Below are 20,001 nucleotides of genomic sequence, written 5' to 3'. Positions count from 1 at the left end.
GGATTTTAGAATCTGTACGATTTGAGGTGAATCTAATGGAGCTGGAAAGGGATCTGGAACTGAAATAAACATCTTTTTAATGTTCTGTCTTTGGGATTCATGCTCTGTTTCTGCCATCTGCAGTTCTTCTAAATCAGATTTGGTACTACATAATTATCTAGAAATAATCAACCCAGCTTGGATTTTCTCCCTTCTTTTCCGTTTTTGGTTCTTCATCTCACATATGTACTCTCTCTCTATCTACTCCAAATTGCATGATTTTGATCTTTAATGGGACATCTTCATGGAGGAGGCTTTCATTCCCTTTCCTTTGGTGTGGTTGAGTTTCTGAGGACCTCTCTGTGGGGTAATCAGTCACTGGACTACAATCAAAAAAGCTAAAAAGTCAAGTCTCTAGCTGATCTTTGTTCTACATGTCATGAACTAATCTCTGATGAAGACAATCCAACCCCCTAGAAGGCATGAGTAGGCTAGAAAGATGCCACAAACTCATACAGAAAGACCATAACCCTCTACTCTCATTTTGGTTTAGGTAAGCAGACATGGTAGCTGGTTTTGTTACCAAGCATTAGGTATCTTACCAATAGCCAAAAGCTCCTTAGTGATGGATCGCAAAAGAGAGCCCTTTAACCTAATCTTATGCTGAGTTGGCCCAATCTAATGCCCAATACTTAGATTGGACTCTAACCATTCCTTTAGAAACTAATATTCTGACAAAAGATTTTGTTGTTAATTTCTTTCCGTTTACATGCTCTTAGTCCCCTGAAACGGTATAGATTTCCAAAGTAATTTACCATCGGTACCAAGAGAAAAGAGTAAGTGTAATAAAATTTGCAACCATAATCATATGGTTAGATATATTTAGATTTTTCTTGCCAATATCATTGTTTAGTTAGATAAAGCTACTACAGTTGATCTTCTTATTTGATATTTTAAAATTTGTTAATGTCATTGTGTTTAAATGACCCAAAGGAGACTGTATACCAAGTTTCATGATCTAATTAGATCAAAAGCCCACCAAAACCTGGTTTCAAATTATAAAAAATACACCAATTGTCTAGATCTCGGCCAAACTCAATTTTCTGCCTGTCCAAAATTGTGCCTTTGAACCATGAGCTCACCCTTGCGGGATCGCAAGTTGCGTCCCTTTTTCCGGTCCATTGTAGCACGTGTGACACTCACGGCGTAGCATGAGTTCATGGCGTGAAGGGAAACTCAGTAAGGAGATTTAAGTTGATAGTCCCATACCGGAACTGAAACAGAAACCCATGGCTTAGACATGCTATATATATGAAGCTCCAACTACATTACAAACCGCCTTAAACTAATGAGTAAGGAAAACAAAGCGAGTGGTGGGAGCCGCTCGCCGCGCTAACTGATGTTGCGCAAGAATTTTTGGAGGGGTTATAGGCTGACCGAGCGTAGACGCTGCTTACTTCTGCAGAACTAGCTTGTGTGGGCCTCCCTTAAAACCCAAAACCCCCACTAAATCTTCAGTAAATCAAAATTTATTTCTGTCATTCATTACAACGGAACTAATGCCACCATTGAAGGCTCTGGAGCGTGAATTTTCCGAAATTGACTCTAATTTTCAGCAGTTCTGTTCTTCTCAAGGCATACTTTCAGGTGTGCGTTGTTTTTTATTATCTTGAACTCTTTGGCTTCGCTTACCTAGCAGTGACTATTGCAAAGTATAGGTCATACCAATTGAGATTGATCACTTATTTGAGGTCTCATCAAATTTTTCTACTTTGCTTAAAACCTAGTTCATAATTATGTAAGAGTTGGGATGTCGTCGTAGGGCATCATCTGGACTTCAAATTGGTATTCTACTACTCTTGGGTTTGCCGAGCGTGACGAAAGTCATAGGTGAAATGGATAGATCTTCGAAGAGGATTGGTGTGCCGGTTGGGGAGTCTAGTGCGGAATTTGTAACTTTCTGATTCACTGTATATGGAAGTCTGTCATGACCGGGGACGAAGCTGGTGGATGAGTCTAAACAGGAATTTGTAACTTTCTGATTCACAGTATCCATGAATTGCTTGTTATACAGATCCGTAATTTAATCTCCTAAGCATTTTCACAAACTACTTCGGGACGAAAGTTAGATATTGGATCCTGTTCTGCCCACCTTTCCACTCTTTTAAGACCATTTTTGTTGTTAATGCACGATTCGGTATTTATTTGCTCACCACTTCGACCATGCCCTCATTCGCTAACTAGTGCGTTCAATTGTCGACTTTTAGCTCATTTCTGATTCTGTCATTCCTAGGCTTTGTTTGGACCAGAGGACAGCCAACGTTTCTTGCTTTTCCTGGCTATGCCTCGTATCTTGGCATCTTGCTTGGGTCGTGCGTGTTTAGATGAGCCTCTTGAAAATGGCTGGGCAACTGCAAAAATATGGCTGGCCGGCGTTGAACTTCACTGACCTGTGGACAGAAAGTTGCTTTTAGCTTGGCCGAAGTCCAAACACAAATAGAGTGTTGCCATGTCCATCTCAACACCCCTGTCTCAGCTTCTTTCAATGTATCCCTGTTGTACATTTAGCTCTGTACACAATTGCTGGACTTAACTGCTGTTATGGAATTCTTCACCCTTCAATTTTAATGACAAGTCATATTTATCCATTTGCATCTGAGGAAAAGAAAATTCATTTCACAAATGAGAGTGAAAAAGGGTTACGGTGAACTATGGCATGGTTGATGATTTATTCTTCTTATGCTTAAGGGGTTTGATTAACTTATTTATCTTTCTTTCTGTTCTTTGTTCTTAATATTTTGATGATATGAATGAATGACCAGCAAGAGGACAGAATATTCATTCTCCCTAGTTATGTCTGTTCTGTGCAGTGGAAGATTTCCTTGTTCATGACCTTAATGTACTAGTTGCTTTTGCAGAGCAGCATGACACTTCAAAGAAATTGAAACAAGTTAGTGTTAATATTAAATTATATTTCTGTATGCATGAATTTCTAAAAGGACTTCTACTTATGCTTTTGTTTCTAAATAGGGAATTACGAGAATCCTTTCTATCATAGACAATCATCATCAACCATGGTTAAATGGTATGAAGTTGTTGGAAGATGCTCTACAGAATAAGCATGTCTTGTCAACTGGATATGAAGGGTATCTTGAAACCCAGAATTTCCTTCTAGATTGAAAACGTGGTAGGGATTTTTTGTCTATTTAGAGGCATCATTTAACTTGTAAAGATGTGTGGGACAGGATTGATCATCTTCTTCAAGGTGGATTGCATCAAGGACAGTTAACAGAACTAGTAGGGCCATCGTCTTGTGGTAAAACACAAGTAAGAGGATGTGACTACTACTTTTAAACTTTCTATTTTAAAAATGTCTCTAATATTGCTTTAAGAGTTTACTTGAATTGTGTGGACCTCTTCAGTTGTTAGATCATAAACCCTATTTACTCATTCAGATTTGTCTTCAAGCTGCATCTAATGTTGCGGACAAGTACACGGGTGCTGTCATGTTCTTAGATACGTGTAACTCCTTTTCACCCAGACGCATTGCATGCTTTCTCACTCGAAGCATGAGCTCTTCTTCCAAGGAGGTCAAACTTATTCTTGCTCCTATTTCCATTATGTTTTTTTCCCCGCTTTGTTGGTGAGCTATGATTGTTATTGAAGAACAGTAATGATTAGTACCACATTAAGAATGAAAGAACAAGACGAGAGAATAAGAGAGAGACTGGAGGAGGAGGAAATATTGTTAACTGTGTTTTCACTTCTTCTGCATCTTAATACCTTTCCAATATAACTTCATAATTTTTTGGTATTTCCACTAAGTACGCCTTAAAACAGTAATGTACAATAAGTGCTTTTGTTCTGTCTTCAATGATTCACAAACAATTAATGATCAGCTTGGGGGTGCTTGTAGCCAAAAATTTTCTTTTCTCTGTTAGATTGCTTATACCAAACTATGGGTCTCTGTTTAAATTTCTATAATGCTTTCTTAAGTTTACATATTATACTTGCTGCCCCTAAAAAGTGGAAGGTTGATGGCGAAAGTTCATACTATTATATTTACTTCTTGCTGCAAATTAACGTGTTTCAAAGCTTAACAACTAGAAATGATAAAACAACTGTAGCAATAAGTTGTACAACTTCAGACTGGTTGAGGAGAGTGGAGTAGAAAAAGAGGAAAAATTGCATGGGTCCATCGTGTTGATTGTTGGTGGAAGTATATTTTTCATTGCCTTCTCTTCATCAGAGAGTTGATAGAGTTGAACTTTTGAGGGGAAGTTATATGAAGCACCAGAGTATGATCAATATGCTTAAGAAGGAAGAGGAAGTTGACAAACTTTTCCTGTTTGATGGGTGACAACAGAAGCACAATTTGGGGAAGTTTCTGATTCACAGCAATGCTTAAGTCTGCTAATGGTCTTGTTTGATAGGAAGGTTTACAATATCATCACTGATGGGGCTAGCTGTGAGAATTTGTCTTTCAGAGGCAATGGCAAATATCAAAGGACAAGTTTCTCTAGACTGGAACAAATATCTGTCACGTGGCAGATAGTATAGAGCTGAATTTTTTTGGACAGATGGACCTGAAGGTCCTCTTCTCACATGTGAAGCTTGAGCTAGAGCAGAGTTGGCGAAGTGGCAAAATAAGGTTTCATGGAACTTCTCGAAAAAGAAATTGACGGCTGGAAGTACAAGGGAATATATCAAAGCATGGGAGAATATATGGTTGGATCCAAGTTTGAAATTTGACAGGTGGCCAATCTAGGCCATTTTCTAGATATCCATGCAGTCTAGATAGCCATATCACCCTTCCCATGGCAAAATATGATGTCACTCTAGACATATTCTATAGTCTTGCCGGACTAGGACAGATTTTGCCAATATAAAATTGCTGAGAGAAAAGCATCCTCACCCTCATGTCATCAATCGATTTTAAGAAGTTGGAGGTTCCCATTGCTTCCTATAGTTCAATAAGATTTTTTCTTATTGAAAATAATTATGAATATGGCGTATGGTCTAATATGGACTTCATGGACACTGGTCATATTTTTATTGGAAGGCCATGGTTATTGGATTTTGATATGACAAAAGACAAGGCGCAAAATTCCACACTCCTAGGGTGTTGGAGGAAATTGATGCCACTCCTAAGAAGGAATAAACTGAGAACTTCAATTTATTGCTGGTTGGGAAACCAGCAGGAAGTGAAAGAGGAATGCGGCACTAATGGAGAAATTCAAGGAATTGATTTGTGGTTTCTGGAGAGTTAACAAATGTTCTGCCAGTGAGTATTAAACATTCAGTTTTTTTGCTTTCTGGAGCTTTTGTAAACTAAGCAAGTGGTCTTTTGCATCTTGCTTGTGCATGACTTTGGGATCATGAAATGCTTCAATGCCAGTGCATCTTCCTGAATATAGGTTACAGATATTATATATTAGTATTAAGCAAAGCAAGCCTCCTACTTTTATGGGTGTCAATGTGAGACTAGACCTGTTTTTCAGCACGAAAATACCCTTTAATGGATTAAGTACGGACAAATACTTCATTTTTTTTAAATGAATAACTGAAATTTATTATCAACAGTGTTTGGAAGGAAGGTCTGGACCCAAGCGGAGGTGCTCGAAGCTGCTTCAAGATCTCATAAGGAATCCTTCTTGCCCATCCCCCTCCTAAGAAGAGCATGGCTAACACCAGCACCGACCAGGTAAGACCAGCAACGAGATGGCAGCCTCCTCCACAAGGAATTCTGAAGGTGAACTACGATGCTTCTAGAGACCCAGGAATGCAAAGATGTGGCGTTGGTGTGGTTATCAGAACTTCGGATGGTACTCCTATTCTGGTTATCTCAGATGTAAGCTCTTTTGATGATGTTACATTGGGAGAAACATCTGCAATCCGATGTGGTATCCTTGAAGGAATTGCCTTGGCCGTGGACGACCTCATCATCTAATCGGACAGCTTGGAGGCCATTTCCTACATCACTGAGCCTTCCAGAATTGCTCCCTCCTTGATGCAACCGGTGGTGGATGACATAAAATATCTGGCTAGTTGTCTTGTTTCTTGTAACTTTGTTTACATTCCTAGAGAGGCAAACACTGTTGCGGACTCTCTAGCCCGGAAGGCCCTGTCTATGCAGTGTAAGACAGTATGGCCAAATTCCACTCTGTGGCTGCGGGAAAATTGTATCTCTCCGGCCACCAGCCCAACACTTGCATCTGAATAAGATGTCCCTTCACCAAAAAAAAAAAGAACTTAGTGTTTAATAAGGATAACTCCCCCCCCCCCCCTTTACTTTAACCATCTCTCTCTCTCTCGCCCAGTTGCGTAGAGCAAGATGAGAGGAAATAACCCACTGAACAGTGAATACAATTGATAGGATGTAGAAAATCTGAAAATTCCTTCTAATTTAAATGTGTATTTTTTTATTTGTTGATTACATTACCTGCACATTTCAATTATGAGTTGTACATGTGTCTGACACTTGGACATCATTTACATGTTCCTGAGTTGAATCCAAAAGCCTCCCAACCATGGTTTTGTTCACTGTTATAAAAATTTTATTGTTCCTGCGGGTGAACCACTAATTCTGGGAACATTCCCCTTGACAAGTTTTGTTTAGCGACTGGATAGTTATGACCTGGCTGTTCTGTGTAGGTTGATTGGTTGACCTAACCCAGAAAGATAGGACCAGACAGCTTAAAAGCCTTGTTTATCTCACTCACCATACTGAGATCTATTGTTTGTGTTAGCACCACCTCACGATATGTATACACGGAGATATACACATATGTACCACTTGTCAACAACAGAAGAAGTAGCTCATTGACAAGGTTCTAAAACTCATCTCGACCAGTTCGAGACAACCGAGATGTTGAGATCTCGACGAGACTTTTCTTTTTCGGTGGGCAAATGGCCATATTTGGCTCCAAAACTTTAACGTGCTGGATCGAGTCCACTCATGGTCCAATGGAGGCAACGTGCATTGTCCTCCGTCTACATGACATATGAATGCCACGTGTTGGATCGAGTCCTCAATTTGATATATCTGAGATTTCGAGATTTCGCTGAGATTTTCGAGATCTCGTCGAAATTTCGGTAAACTCGACTGAAACTATGTAAGTTTGAGATCTCGTATGCAATCTCGTCTCGACCAGGTCGAGATCTCTGAGATTTTCAAGACCTCGGTGAGATCTCGACGAATTTTTAACTATGCTCATAGACCAGTTGCTTCAACATACAGACCAAGTTATATACGAGTTTGGATTTTTGGCTATTCGGTCAACTATGCCCTACTAGGTGTCTACTGGTACAAGACGTCAGCTGATCTAGTTAGTCAACAATTTTGAATATGTTGTTAAGTTGAGGTAGTAATTTTCATATTCTATATTTCATCTTACAGTCTGATATCAGCCTTCTTTTTGTCGTTTATCGTTCATGTATGTGGAGAGAATATAAAAAGGCTTCTGAGGATTGGAGAGAATGATTTCGGAAGTAATCTATTACATCATTTAACCGTAGTTTTATACATGTTTGGTTAAATTTTTACGTACATCTATACTAATAAAAAAAATATATATTTGAATATTTATAGAATGAATTTTTGTTACCTAAGAAGTTGCTAGTATTCAAGTATTCAACATTGTGCCATGGTATTTGTCCTTACTTCTGTATGCTTCAAATATTTATGTATATTTGTAACAATTTCTTTAGTGAGTAAGACTCTGATCTTAATGCTCTTTTACTTTGCAGGACAGACAAAGAAGTCTTGAAAGAGTGCTGAGAAATATATTTAGTTATTCAGTTTTTGACATTTTTGCCCTGTTGGATGTGCTGCAGCAGGTAGAATGCAAATTGAAATCTCAGGTTTTCATCCAAATAAATCCCTCTCAAAGTTTTTATTTTAGAAATCAATTTCCTGCTATTTTATATCTGTCTATTTGCCTCAGGCCTTCACTGGAGATAATCAAGTGCAGTTGCTTATAATTGATTCGATCTCCTCCCTCATAACCCCAATCCTGGGAGGCAATGGTGCAAATGGTATACATCCTTGCACATCAAAATTTCCTGGGTATATATTGGATATACGCAAGCTGCTTTAGCAAATACCTGAATTTTATTTAACTAGTCAAAAAATTATATCGTACTTATGGCCCACCTTGTCTTCTGAACAAAGTTGTCATGCAGGGTAGTAAACAATGAATTATCATTGTTTTTATGGGTATTGTTTTTTTTAAGGTGTTGTCGTGTTGGGAGTGGATTTTATGGATGGGTACATCCACAGGGTGTCTATGGACAGCACACCTAGTGTCGTCTGGCAGGTTGGATGGGGCTGAAATTTTGTTGACAGGTAGACCCAAAAATCAACTGCCCACATGTTAAGCTTAAGCCCATGTAGGGTTGGTCAAGTGGCTAAATAAAAACTTTGGAAAATCTAGGATTACCAAAAGTATATGTGAATAGATGGGAGGGTATATGATTGAATTTGGGTCTGAAATTTGTCATGTGGCCTATCAAACCGTTGCCTTGATAACTAATGATTGGAATTGGTTTATCACTCTTCCACATTGCAAATCTAGGTGGGCCATCCATAGATACCCTCACTGCACCGATCTATACTTTTCCAATGGCATGCACATAATTCTGCTATCTTACCTCTGGACAATTATGTATTTTAAATCTTTGGTCTCTCTTGCACACCTTGGGTTTGGTATGAGCTGAGCTTGCAATCAACGTAGTTAATATGAGCTTCAGTGGATGTATGTCCATAATCATAGTAATTGTGCGTATATGCATAGTTGTCAAGGCGGCCTAGGCGAGGTGCCCCACCTAGGTGTTCAGGTGCCTTCTTGGGTCCAAAGCAACGACACGCCAACCGCCTTGAATGCCTAGGAGTCTCCTTGTAGCCTTGTGACAGTATGCATGATATTATATCAGATTTTGAATACTTCAGGAGTTTACGTTGATTTATGTTTATTGTTCTATTTTTTTATGAATATGTTTATATTATGTCTTATGCTTTATTTCTTTTATATTGATTTTCTCATATTTGGTCATTACTAACATAATTATATCATATTGCATTGATATGGCTTCTATGTTGCATATAAGCATAATTATATAAAATTATCATTGCTATATTACTACTGCACACCTAGGCACCCCTCCAATGCCTTGGGTCGCCTAGTCTTCTTGATAGCTATGTATACAAGTAACTGCTCGAAAGGATGTATATGTTTGCTACCTTTCCCTTGGTTGTAAACATTTTGGTGTACTCTTTCTTGGATATATTTGATTCCTTTTATTTGGTAATAACCATGTTGTTTGTACTCTTTATTGGATATGTTTGTTGTACTTAAATTATGCATGCATTACTCAAACTTGACAAATTTGTTTGTCATTTTTATGGGCTTGCAGGACATTCTTTGATGACTTCAGCTGGTTTGCTTCTAAAGAAATTAGCACATGAGCATAATCTCTCTGTATTGGTCAGTTACAGTCTTGTAACCCAACAATCATACTCTTATAACCTAGGAAAAGGAAGAGGGAAGGGAGCCCGGGGGGGGAGGGGGGGGGGGCGGGGGAAGAATCAGATTCCTTTGTAGTATCTAAAGCAGTGACCACATGCATGGGACTGGTTATGTTTATTTGGTGCAGTTGGTGGGTCCCTCTACCCTAAGACATGGGGTTAGATTTAACTAGGGATACAACTTGGCCAGGCTATAACCTTAACTTGATCAGTTGGTTCCTGATTTTGACCCAGGTTAGGCTGGGCTGGGATAGGATTGGAAACTCAAATCTTGAGGTCAGGCTGAACTAGGGCTAGGGTTAGAGTTGAGGCCCCTGGCTCAGGCTCACCTAACCCTTAACCCAACCTACGTATATGCATGTATACTTACCCACGTTAGGAAAAGTTAAGAATCACTGGTGGTGATATTTCGAAACAGCACTTGACAGCAAATGCCCTTACTTGTAGGATGATGCTGGCAGTTGCAACGTATGGATAGACAGGTCAAGGTCTGGATTGGCAGCATGTCTAATTTCAGCCTCTAATTCAATCATTTACCCTCCAGTGTAATGGCATATATGTCCATGCACCTCCTCGTAGCCACATGCACCCTTTTCACAGTTTTGGATTTTTCTATGGTTTGTTATGCACTTATGCCAACTAGCTAACTTGAATTGGACTGAAATCTGCATGTGGGCAGGGGACCTTGGGGTCAACATGTGCACAAAATTGGGCCCATCGGAGCTGCCATGTAGCAGATATTTTATGTCAAGTGCAATTTATTTTACCACCTAAGTGGGTGTCTCATAACAAGACCCTTCATTTTTTGTTTAACAAATATTACATATGTTTTTGTATATTTCTGTATGTCATATAATACATATTTATAAGTACCATTGACTTGGTATTATAACAAAATATTTTCATTTTCAACTCAATAAAATGAGCTGTGGAATTATGTACATACAACTGTCATTCATGATGATAAAATATAACTCAAGGGGTAGGATACAAGAATCCTGTTTCCTATTTAACTCTATCTACTGTCAGGAGTATTGCCATTCAAGTTGACTTTAGAAAGAGTTGAATGGAAAAACTTGATTCTTGTAATCAAACCCCATTTAGTCGAGACAAGGCTATTTAGTATGACAAGCTGCAATATGATGGGCGATTCTGGAGGTAATTTTTTATCCTTTGATAGTTATTTAGATATAAAAACCAAACTTTTGTAATGTAGGAGGCAAGTGTTTGTTGTGGTAAAAGTATTTTTGAATTGCTTATGTTATTTGACTTAAAAAGCGAAAGATTATTGATGAAATTGTCCTTATATTAAGAATTGTGTAGATGAAGTGGTGTGGAGCTTTTGGATTGTTATCCGGTTGGTGCACTTTCTGAAATTGATAATAATTTCTACCAGAAAAAAAAATTGAAATTAATAATAACTTTATTGTGCACCTATGAGACAATGCTTTCTGGAGTTGAATATTAGGAAGGAACAACAATATTTAAAAGGAGTAGCTAAGTTGGACATATTTAGATGGTCATGGCAAAACTGTGGTGTAATTGGAAATCAATGCATTTAAGAGATCTCACTTGGGAAAGGTTCCAACTGAGGACATAGTGGGTGAGATTTAATCGAGATGGTCCGGCCACCAAAGAATCCTCCAGTGGAGGAGTTATATGCTTATATGCCTACAGTTGGAGGTGCTAGAAGAGCAAGGAAAGGCTGACGATGACCTGCAGGAAGTGCAAAAAAGACATGAATTCTTTCAGTAGCAGATATGGTTTTAAATAGAGTTTGATTGCAAAACAGTATACATATAGCCGGCTACCTAGTTGACTAACATAATTTTAGTCTAAAAAATGTGTGCAAATTGCAAAGGAGTAAAACTTTAGTATAAGTAAAGATTAGTTGTTGGAATAGTATATGAGAAATTGTTGTCTTTCCAGAATGTTCTAACCTAGTGGGAATCAGTGACATAATCAACTATATATAGCTGGAAACCTACTTCCAAAGAGCAATTTGTCACTTTTGACTAAAATAATATTTCTGCTTTCCATCATGGTTTCTTAATCTTATATAGAGTGACTGTTAATGATGCATTGATTAAGGTGACAAATCACATGGTGGGAGGAGAGGGAGGTTCCCTTAAGCCTGCCCTTGGAGAAAGTTGGAAGAGTGTCCCACACGTGCGGATACTGCTCTCCCGTGATCGTGGTGGCAACTTGTGCGATGCGTCTTTGCTAAAGCACCCAAGTGTGGTATGTATATTATCTTTCTTTCATTTCTTGTTATCTGTAAGTTTTGTGGAACAGTTGATGATGCATCCTAACATGTTATATGCTACAAGCATGCTAACAGTTAAGCAGCTCACACTCAAAACTCCTGGTGAAAAGCTTCACTGTTTCAATATCCCTTTATGATTGTTGGCCTGTAAATTTGGGCTGAGACAGTTAGATTGGTTTGTTCCCTAGGGAGACTTGTTGAATTGATTGTCCATCAGAGAGGCTGCAAGATAAAAGTAGGGATGGCAATGGGAAGGGTTTATCCCAAGTCCCACTTAGTACATGCCGTTTCTATAGAGGAAGGTAAGGTTCAACTTGCAGATGAATCTGCAGGACGTTGCTGGCTGTTACCATGTAAAATTGGCACAAACCCGAGGAATTCTAAGGGACAGTGCAAATGAACCACCCTGTGCCTGAGCGATTGCCATTCCTATTTAGGTCTTGTTGAGTTTTGCCCCATTGAGATTTTTTTATGCTATTGGAATTTTGTTTCCTCTCTGGAAGTTATCAGAGGAAGTTGTGTGCATTTATTTATTATGGTTGATAGTTGTGCCTAAATTGTGCTGGTGTCCCTTGTGTAGGCTTCTGGACGGTTTGTGAGGTTTATGATTGAGGATTGAGCGACTGGAAGGTTGATGAAAAGGAAAAATAGGAGGAAGGGGTGTGGAGGAGGACATGGAACTTGGACAAGAGCGGGACAAGAAAATATTTGTTTTGTTTTATTTCAACTATGGGCCTCAGGGTTGGGGCCAAGAAGAAAGAAGACAACTGCAACGATACTACTACTATAAACATAAATATAATTTAAAAAAAAAAAAAGTAAAGAGGACAAAATTTTCACGTGTCCAAAGAAGAGGACAAAAATGTTTCTTTGTTTTTATAAACATTTTTTTTTTTTTTAAAGAGATGTAGATTGATTTTCAAATTTGGAGGCTTCTATTAGAAATTTACACTTAGGAAAGTTATCCGGCAAATTGACCTTCCAGCAGCCTACCCTGGAAATTATTCGACAAAACGACCTTGAATTTTACTTATCCAAAAAATTGGTTTGTGTTAAATATTTGAGCAACCTAGGAGACTAGGAAGGCCTGCCCTGTAGGTAACAGGGCCTGACACTAGAAATGAGAGTAATCCTTTGCTTCTTATAGATCACCTTGTATTTGAAAATAAACTCAAAAAACAGAGAAATTTAGAACGTAGGAAGCCTTGTTGGATGGCTCTCCCCTCGGCTTCCTGTGTGATACCGGTTTTACTTTTACATTTGAAGTGTCATAATGGGTCCTTGAAAAATTTAGACTGTTTGGTATGCATTCTAGGTCGATTTTACATTCTTAGGCAACTATTTTTATCATTCGAGAGTATGAAATCAACTTAGAATGCATACCAAACGCTACCTTAGACTTGTAGAGAAATATTTGAAGTTAATAGTTTATGAGCTAAATCCATTCCTAAATAAGCATCTAATTCTCAATCCCAAGTCCTAGGGGTCCTCGGACTTGGATAATGGGCAGGACATGAGTAATTGCCTTTTAGTCATTTACCACCCCAGAAAAAAAAAAAAAAAAAAAAAAAAAAAAAAAAAAGGGGTAAAAAATGCCTTAGTCTCTGAGAGATGATTGCCACAAAAAGTGCAAGAGTCATTGATTGGGTGCAACTGTTTTAGTATGGATTTGGTGACAAGCATATTGTGTTTAACGTTCCATAGTTTGTGAGTTCCTGTTGAAGCTAATGTGATGCTTTAAGATGTTGTTAGTTGTTACCATGAATCTAATGCAAAAAAACAATATTGCTATCAGAGGGAATTTGAGTCGTTTTCTTTGTGTTGAGGATACATGTGTGTTTTTGTTCAATGGACAAAGAGACAAGATTGACATATTTTTATCATGTCCTTGGTATTAGGATTAAGATCAGAATATCTTCAAGCTCCGTCCCTATGTGACCTTATGTATAATTTGTTAGTGCCTAGTTCATTTTCCATTACCGATAAGTGTTACTTCATTATAATCTTTTCAATTACATTTTATTTCTTGGGGAATGCTAGGAACAATGTTCTTCTCTCTCAAAACCAATTCAAAATCTCCTAATTTTTTCTGTATTTGTTGATGGAAACTCATACTTAATTTTTTCTATGACTGATTACCTTAAGCTCACTCAATATGGATCTGCTACTATTGTGTGTGATGAAAGCTTTGTTAAGGACTCAAGGGGACTAATGAAGCAAGTTGGGCATCATTTATTATTTTTAATATAAATTTTTTTTTGTTGCTTATATGGATTTTGGATATACAAGGAGTGCTCAGGAAGTTGGGAAATGCTCTTAGCGTTGCAAAAAATAGGATCATTGGGAACCACATGCATAGACATTTGGTTTAATTTTAAGGAGTTGATTAGATGGGTGAAACAACATACTTCTCAATGGTCATGTGAGAGTTTTTATTATTTGTTGGGTACTTAAAATTTGTATTAAAAAGAAAGAAAGAATATTATCGAAGTTCTCACTTTTACAATTTTCCACCCCCACCCTGATACGAACTTGGAAGAACTCAACCCTATAAATCGGCTTACAAGGTGAGAGAATCCAAGAACTTATCAACCCACATTAAGTTTCTTATACAATTGATGTGGGATAAATGAGATCGTAACATTCCATCATGCTCCGCAGGCTCGGCGCCCACGCGGACTGACTTTGCATTAACTATTAGTCCCGGTTGAACACTGTCATATCGACGTCACCACGCGAGCTGCACAATTACACCTGAAAGACATGGTGCTAGTTCTGATACCACTGATACAAACTTGGAAGAACTCAACTCTATAAACCGGCTTACAAGGTGAGGGAACCCAAGAATTTATCAATCCACATTAAGTTTTTCATACAACCGATGTGGGATAAATGAGATCGTAGCACATCCCTCCACTTCTGTGACATATTTTTATGTGGCAGAGTTAATTAAGGGACCCAAATGGTGGATGGAACCACCCCCTCATCTCCTCTCTATTTCCCTCCAAGTTAAGGTGAGGTTTTCCCCATCAGTTTTAAGAGGTACATTGTTCTGTCCCTTTTCAAAAACTGGACACTCTCTATAAGAATTACAGCCTCATGCATGCCTTGTGAAAATCAACAATGGCAATCTTTTGCCCTCTGTGCCTTTTCATTCTCTCAATTGGAATCTTTTCTAGAAGCTAAAAATTCATCCAAAATTCAAAGTTTTTCTTTGGAAATGTTGTCGGAAATGTTTTCACCAGATCTTACCTCATTAAATTTATTCACACTTGATGGACTCCACATGCACATGCGTTATGTGTCTAAATGCCGAGGAATCTTTATGACATCTTTTCTTTGAATGCCTTTTTTCTCGTGTTATTTGATTTGCTAGTCCCCCATGGATCTCTTCTCTTTCTTCATTTTCAGCACTATTTTCCTCCCTTTCCAACCCTCCATTTTTCCAAGCTTGAATCAATTTAGATTTTGGAAATTGGATCAATCATCTTATACTTTATTTGGTCAGAGAGGAATTGGGTTCTCTATAGTTAGGAAGCAAGGCTGAGATTGAGAAGAGGATAGAGGTCGAAATTGAATTTGAATGCTTTCCCTTATCATCATATGTGATAGGGTGCAGTATATTTATAGATTATCTTCTAATGTTACACAGTAATACAAGGTACAAGAGTTTGAGTTTTAGTTACACTCAACAATCTCCTATTATGTAGGATTAGGATAATCCTTGGACGATGGAACCTCTCCAATGTCTAATGACCTTGTGAAACCTTTCGAAATTTGAATCTTTGAATTTCTGCTTACACACCCCCTCAAGCGAATCGGCCGGGCACACACGATGAGCTTGTCTCTCAATAATTTGAACATTGGTCCTGGTAATCCTTTCGTTAGAACATTGGCGACCTGATCTTGGCTAGGCATGAACCGAACACAGAGTTGCTTGGACGCCACTTGTTCCCTGACAAAGTGGTAGTCTATCTCGATGTGTTTTGTTCGTGCGTGGAAGAACGGATTGGCCGCAAGATACGTTGCACCAATGTTGTCGCAGTAGATAATTGGAGCCGATGATTTTACCCCAAGATCACACAAGAGCTGACGCAACCGTATCAATTCGGCAGCTGTGTTGGCAAGCCCCTTATATTCAGACTCTGTTGAGGACCTTGCTACTGTAGATGTTGAATTTTGTCACCCCTCAGAGATGATGACATCAGGACACGGACAGACATCGATATCTCTCTCAAGAAGGACTCTTGTCCCTACATCTGAACCAAATCACCCTAACATCCCTAAAATGACTTATCAGACCATTTTACTAAACGCTGAAGGAGGTACTGCTCACCCTACCCCACCAAGGCACCGTGGGGGCCCACCATGGTACCTATATACTTTTTCCACGGCGCCATGAAGGGGTGTGACATCAGCTTGCTGACATCACCCATGGCACCGTGGACATCTCCAAGGCACCGTGGAGGGCTTATCCAGCCAAGGGTGAGGGTCCCCCCTTCCTATAAATAAGAGGGTCCCCCTTCCTCATTTCTCAAGCTTTTCTTGGGTAAGGAGACCCTCCAGGGCTTGTTTTGCCCCCTTTTCACCCTCTTTTTCCCCATCTTTTCCTCATGAGTATGTGAGTGAGTGGAGTTCTTCGACCTGGGTAGATCCTTCGGTTACCCATCCAAACATAGAGCGATTCTGCTCGTAGGTATTGTTATCCCATCAGTGTACGGATAATGAAAAACCCCCTTCACAACCGTTATTCTGTCTGTATACAGATAACGAGAATCTCTTATATAGCCGTTACTCTGCCCAAAATCTGAGTGACAAAACTCATCTCGTATAGCCTCATTCTGTCCAACAAGAGAGAGACAAGCCGATCGTTCGTCTCCACCTGAGCCGTGGGACATCACATATTTTGCCCTCGGTGCGCTTTCATTTATTTCTTGCATTTTTAGACAGGTATCTGTCTCTTTCCCTCTCATTATTTTTGGTATAATGTAGACAATTAAAGCAACTCGTTTAGTGTACATAATAAATGATTTTTTCTTTCTTTGTCAAGATTAGTGCATCATAACTTAGCCTTACATGTTAGTATATATAGGATATATTATCAAGGGAGAATATTCGAAAACCAGCATCTAGTAGAAAGATCGATTTATTCGGGCGAGGTGGGTGCCTAACACCTTCCCACCCTCGTAACCTGACTGCTTACCCTGAATCTCTGACCAGACCATATGGAATCACGTAGCCCTTTCCGCTAACCTCCGATGGGGCTACACCCATTGGGTCCTAGGCCCTAATCCTAGGTGGCGACGCCATTTCTTTATAAAGCATGATCCTAATCCCCATGATGATATATCGGAACGATACGCCGTTATTCATCAAAGTCTATCCTTGTCACCAAGAGGCTGAGGAACCTTCATCCTGAGGACCACGGTACTTACAAGTATGTTGTTTCTTAGAACTCCAAGAGACCAAATTGTCTCCCTAATAAATGCAGTAACCACTTGTCGATCGCCTATCATATGGGCACCCAACCCAATCGGCGTCTGTATACGCATAAAGCTGCTGAATATTGGATGGCCTCATTTGAATTCCCATGTCCACCGTATTTGAGATATCGGAGTATTCATTTAATTGCTGCCCAGTGCTCATTGGTTAAGCTATACATGAATTGACAAACCCTATTGACCAAGAAGGCTTTGTCGGGCCTTGTTAGGGTCAGGTATTGCAGTGCCCCCACGATACTCCTATAAAGGGTTAGATCCTGAAATCCAGTCCCTGTGCCTGGAGTTAATGCAACTGTGGAACTCGGTGTGGGCATGGACTTAGCTGCTTCCATGTTGGCCCGATGAAGGAGATCCAGTGTGTACTTGGTTTGTGACAGGTGTAGCCCTGTTAAATTTTGAACTGCCTCAATGCCGAGGAAGAAGCTTAAGTCCTCCAGTTCTTTGATGGCAAATTCCATGCCAACCTGCCGAATTAGATCTTGTACAAGTTGCAAACTTGAGCCAGTCATGATTATGTCATCAACATACACCAATAAATAAATGGTGTGGTGTTTGGATTGGCGAACATAAATGGCTGTATCTGAAGAGGAATGATGGAACCCAATTGAAACTAAGAATGTCCCTAGTTTGGTGGACCATACTTTAGGAGCTTGCTTAAGCCCGTATAGCGCACGCTTCAAGTGGCACACATGGTGTGAAAATTACTTATCAATGAATCCTTGAGGATGAGTCATGTAAACATTTTCTTCTAGCGCCCCATTTAAGAAGGCGTTTTGAACATCAAGCTGTTTAAGCACCCATCCATTTGATATAGCAACCGATAGCACAGTCTGAATTGTATTGGGCTTAACAACTGGACCGAACGTATCAAAATAGTCAATTCCTTCTCGCTGGTGAAATCCCTTTGCTACAAGCCACACTTTGTAGCGTGAAATTGATCCATCAGAATTTCTCTTAATGCGAGACACCCACTTGTTTCCAACCATATTCATCGATGAGTGATGGGGTACTAGTTGCCATGCGCCATTTTTTAAAAGGGCATCAAACTCTTCACTCATGGCTTGTCTCCATTTGGAGTCTTTACTGGCCATTGTGTAGGAGGTGGGTTCAATTTCTGTGGGTTGAGACTGAGCTAGGTAGGTCGTGGTGATGGGATATCGGGTTACAAGTAGGTTTAGCTTTTGTACTGGTTTGGTGACCCCAGATCGAAGCCTAGAAATCATCGAGTGTTGGGCTGGTGGGGGGGGGGATGGGTTTGTTGGACTTGGGTTAGGTGATAATATTGGTGGGCTCGATGTTTCTGGTTGGGCCATATGATCGGTTGGTATGGGTTGGCTGTCAAGCTGGCTGTGAGTAGGACTGTCAATGGGCTGAATATTTGTTTCGGTGTTTACTAGAATGGATGGTGCGGGTAACTGTGGGGTGGGACCTTGGTGGGTGGGTGATATAATGTTGTCATTTGTGACAATGAGTGGATTCACTGGGTTTGGGCCAAATGGTTTGTTGGTTTGAGCCTTGATGGCAAAAGGGAAGCATGTTTCATCAAATGTGACATGGCGAGAGATGTAGGTTCTCCCAATAGAGGATCAAAACACTTGTACCCCTTGTGACTATTGTTGTATCCAAGGAAAACACATTGAGCAGATATGTACTACAACTTATGCCTATTGTATGGTCTCAACCATGGGTAGCAGGCGCTACCAAAAGTGCGAAGCATCTTATAATCAGGGTCCTTGCCAAACAATACTTGGAATGGTGACTTGTTTCCCAAAACTGGAGTTGGTAATCGGTTTATGAGAGATGTTGCAATCTCAAAAATTGAATCCCAAAATGTTAAGGGAACAGAGCCACGGACCATAAGAGTTAGACCCATCTCTACAATGTGACGGTGCTTTCGTTCAGCCTTTCCATTTTGTTCTAATGTATGGGGGCACGAATATTGGGTTTTCGTTCAGCCCTTCCATTTTGTTCTAATGTATGGAGGCACAAATATTGGTGGACTATTCCATTTGCTTTGAAAAACTTGTCAAAGGATTGATATTCCTTGGCTCCATCTGATTGAAAATTTTTCAGCTTATGTTTGAAAAAATTCTGAACACGAGCATTGAATTGCAAGAAAATGGATAACACCTCAGAGCTTGATACAATAGGAAACACCCATGTGAATCTGTTGAAATCATCTATGAATGAAATATAGTACTGAAAACCTTGCTTTGACGGAGATAGTGTGGGTCCCCAAATATCCGAGTGCACAAGCTCGAATGGAGATAAAGCCACCAAATTATTTGCAGCAAAGGGTAGCTTATGTGCCTTTCCCATTTGACACGAAACACAAAATGGAACCTCTCCAACGTCTAATGACCTTGCCAAACCTTTCGAAATTTGAATCTTTGAATTTTCGTTTACATCTATGAACAGGACAAGCCAAATCCTCATCGTGTTCTATTCCATATTCATTAATGGAATACCACCCTGAACCATAAGTCACCAACCTCCTACAATGACACTTCTCTACATGAATCCCTGGAATCTTCTACCCCTCCTAAAGCTATATATCGGATTACCTCAAAAAGCTCGACTCCCCCCCCCCCCCCAAAACGATCATTTTGTTCTTATCACCATTGGGCCTCTATAGTACATCTTAATGAAGCGTTGTATATATTTTTCTTTTGATTATGGTAATGTAGATTCAGCAGACGAAGCGGAAGGAAAAGCAATCGAGCAAGGAA

General features: G+C 39.5%; 1 protein-coding gene and 1 non-coding gene across 5 annotated transcripts; both read left to right on the top strand.

Moving 5' to 3' along the window:
* The first annotated feature begins 1,301 nt into the window (after positions 1–1,301).
* Positions 1,302–12,422, top strand: LOC122646462 (DNA repair protein RAD51 homolog 4). Of its 4 annotated transcripts, XM_043840027.1 has the most exons (10): positions 1,303–1,626; positions 2,850–2,929; positions 3,010–3,125; positions 3,225–3,306; positions 3,435–3,569; positions 7,729–7,842; positions 7,926–8,016; positions 9,394–9,464; positions 11,597–11,746; positions 12,352–12,422. In XM_043840027.1, the coding sequence occupies exons 1-10, from the start codon at positions 1,539–1,541 to the stop codon at positions 12,388–12,390; spliced, it is 966 nt and encodes a 321-aa protein (XP_043695962.1). In that variant the 5' UTR covers positions 1,303–1,538; the 3' UTR covers positions 12,391–12,422. The 4 variants fall into 4 exon arrangements, 3 of the variants coding, with proteins under 3 accessions (XP_043695968.1, XP_043695979.1, XP_043695962.1); XR_006330625.1 differs by lacking the exon at positions 9,394–9,464 and having other exon boundaries at positions 1,302–1,626; XM_043840033.1 differs by lacking the exon at positions 12,352–12,422 and having other exon boundaries at positions 1,302–1,626; positions 7,926–8,047; positions 11,597–11,735.
* On the top strand, positions 1,315–1,468 carry LOC122649269. The gene has a single exon (XR_006331236.1). It is a non-coding gene; the product is annotated as a U12 minor spliceosomal RNA (small nuclear RNA).
* Positions 12,423–20,001: the final 7,579 nt, after the last annotated feature.

This window comes from Telopea speciosissima, chromosome 1 (assembly GCF_018873765.1).
Source record: "Telopea speciosissima isolate NSW1024214 ecotype Mountain lineage chromosome 1, Tspe_v1, whole genome shotgun sequence".
Taxonomy (NCBI): Eukaryota; Viridiplantae; Streptophyta; class Magnoliopsida; order Proteales; family Proteaceae; genus Telopea; species Telopea speciosissima.
The sequence above is the reverse complement of the archived record's forward strand: the minus strand, read 5'-3'. Positions and strand labels throughout refer to the sequence as shown.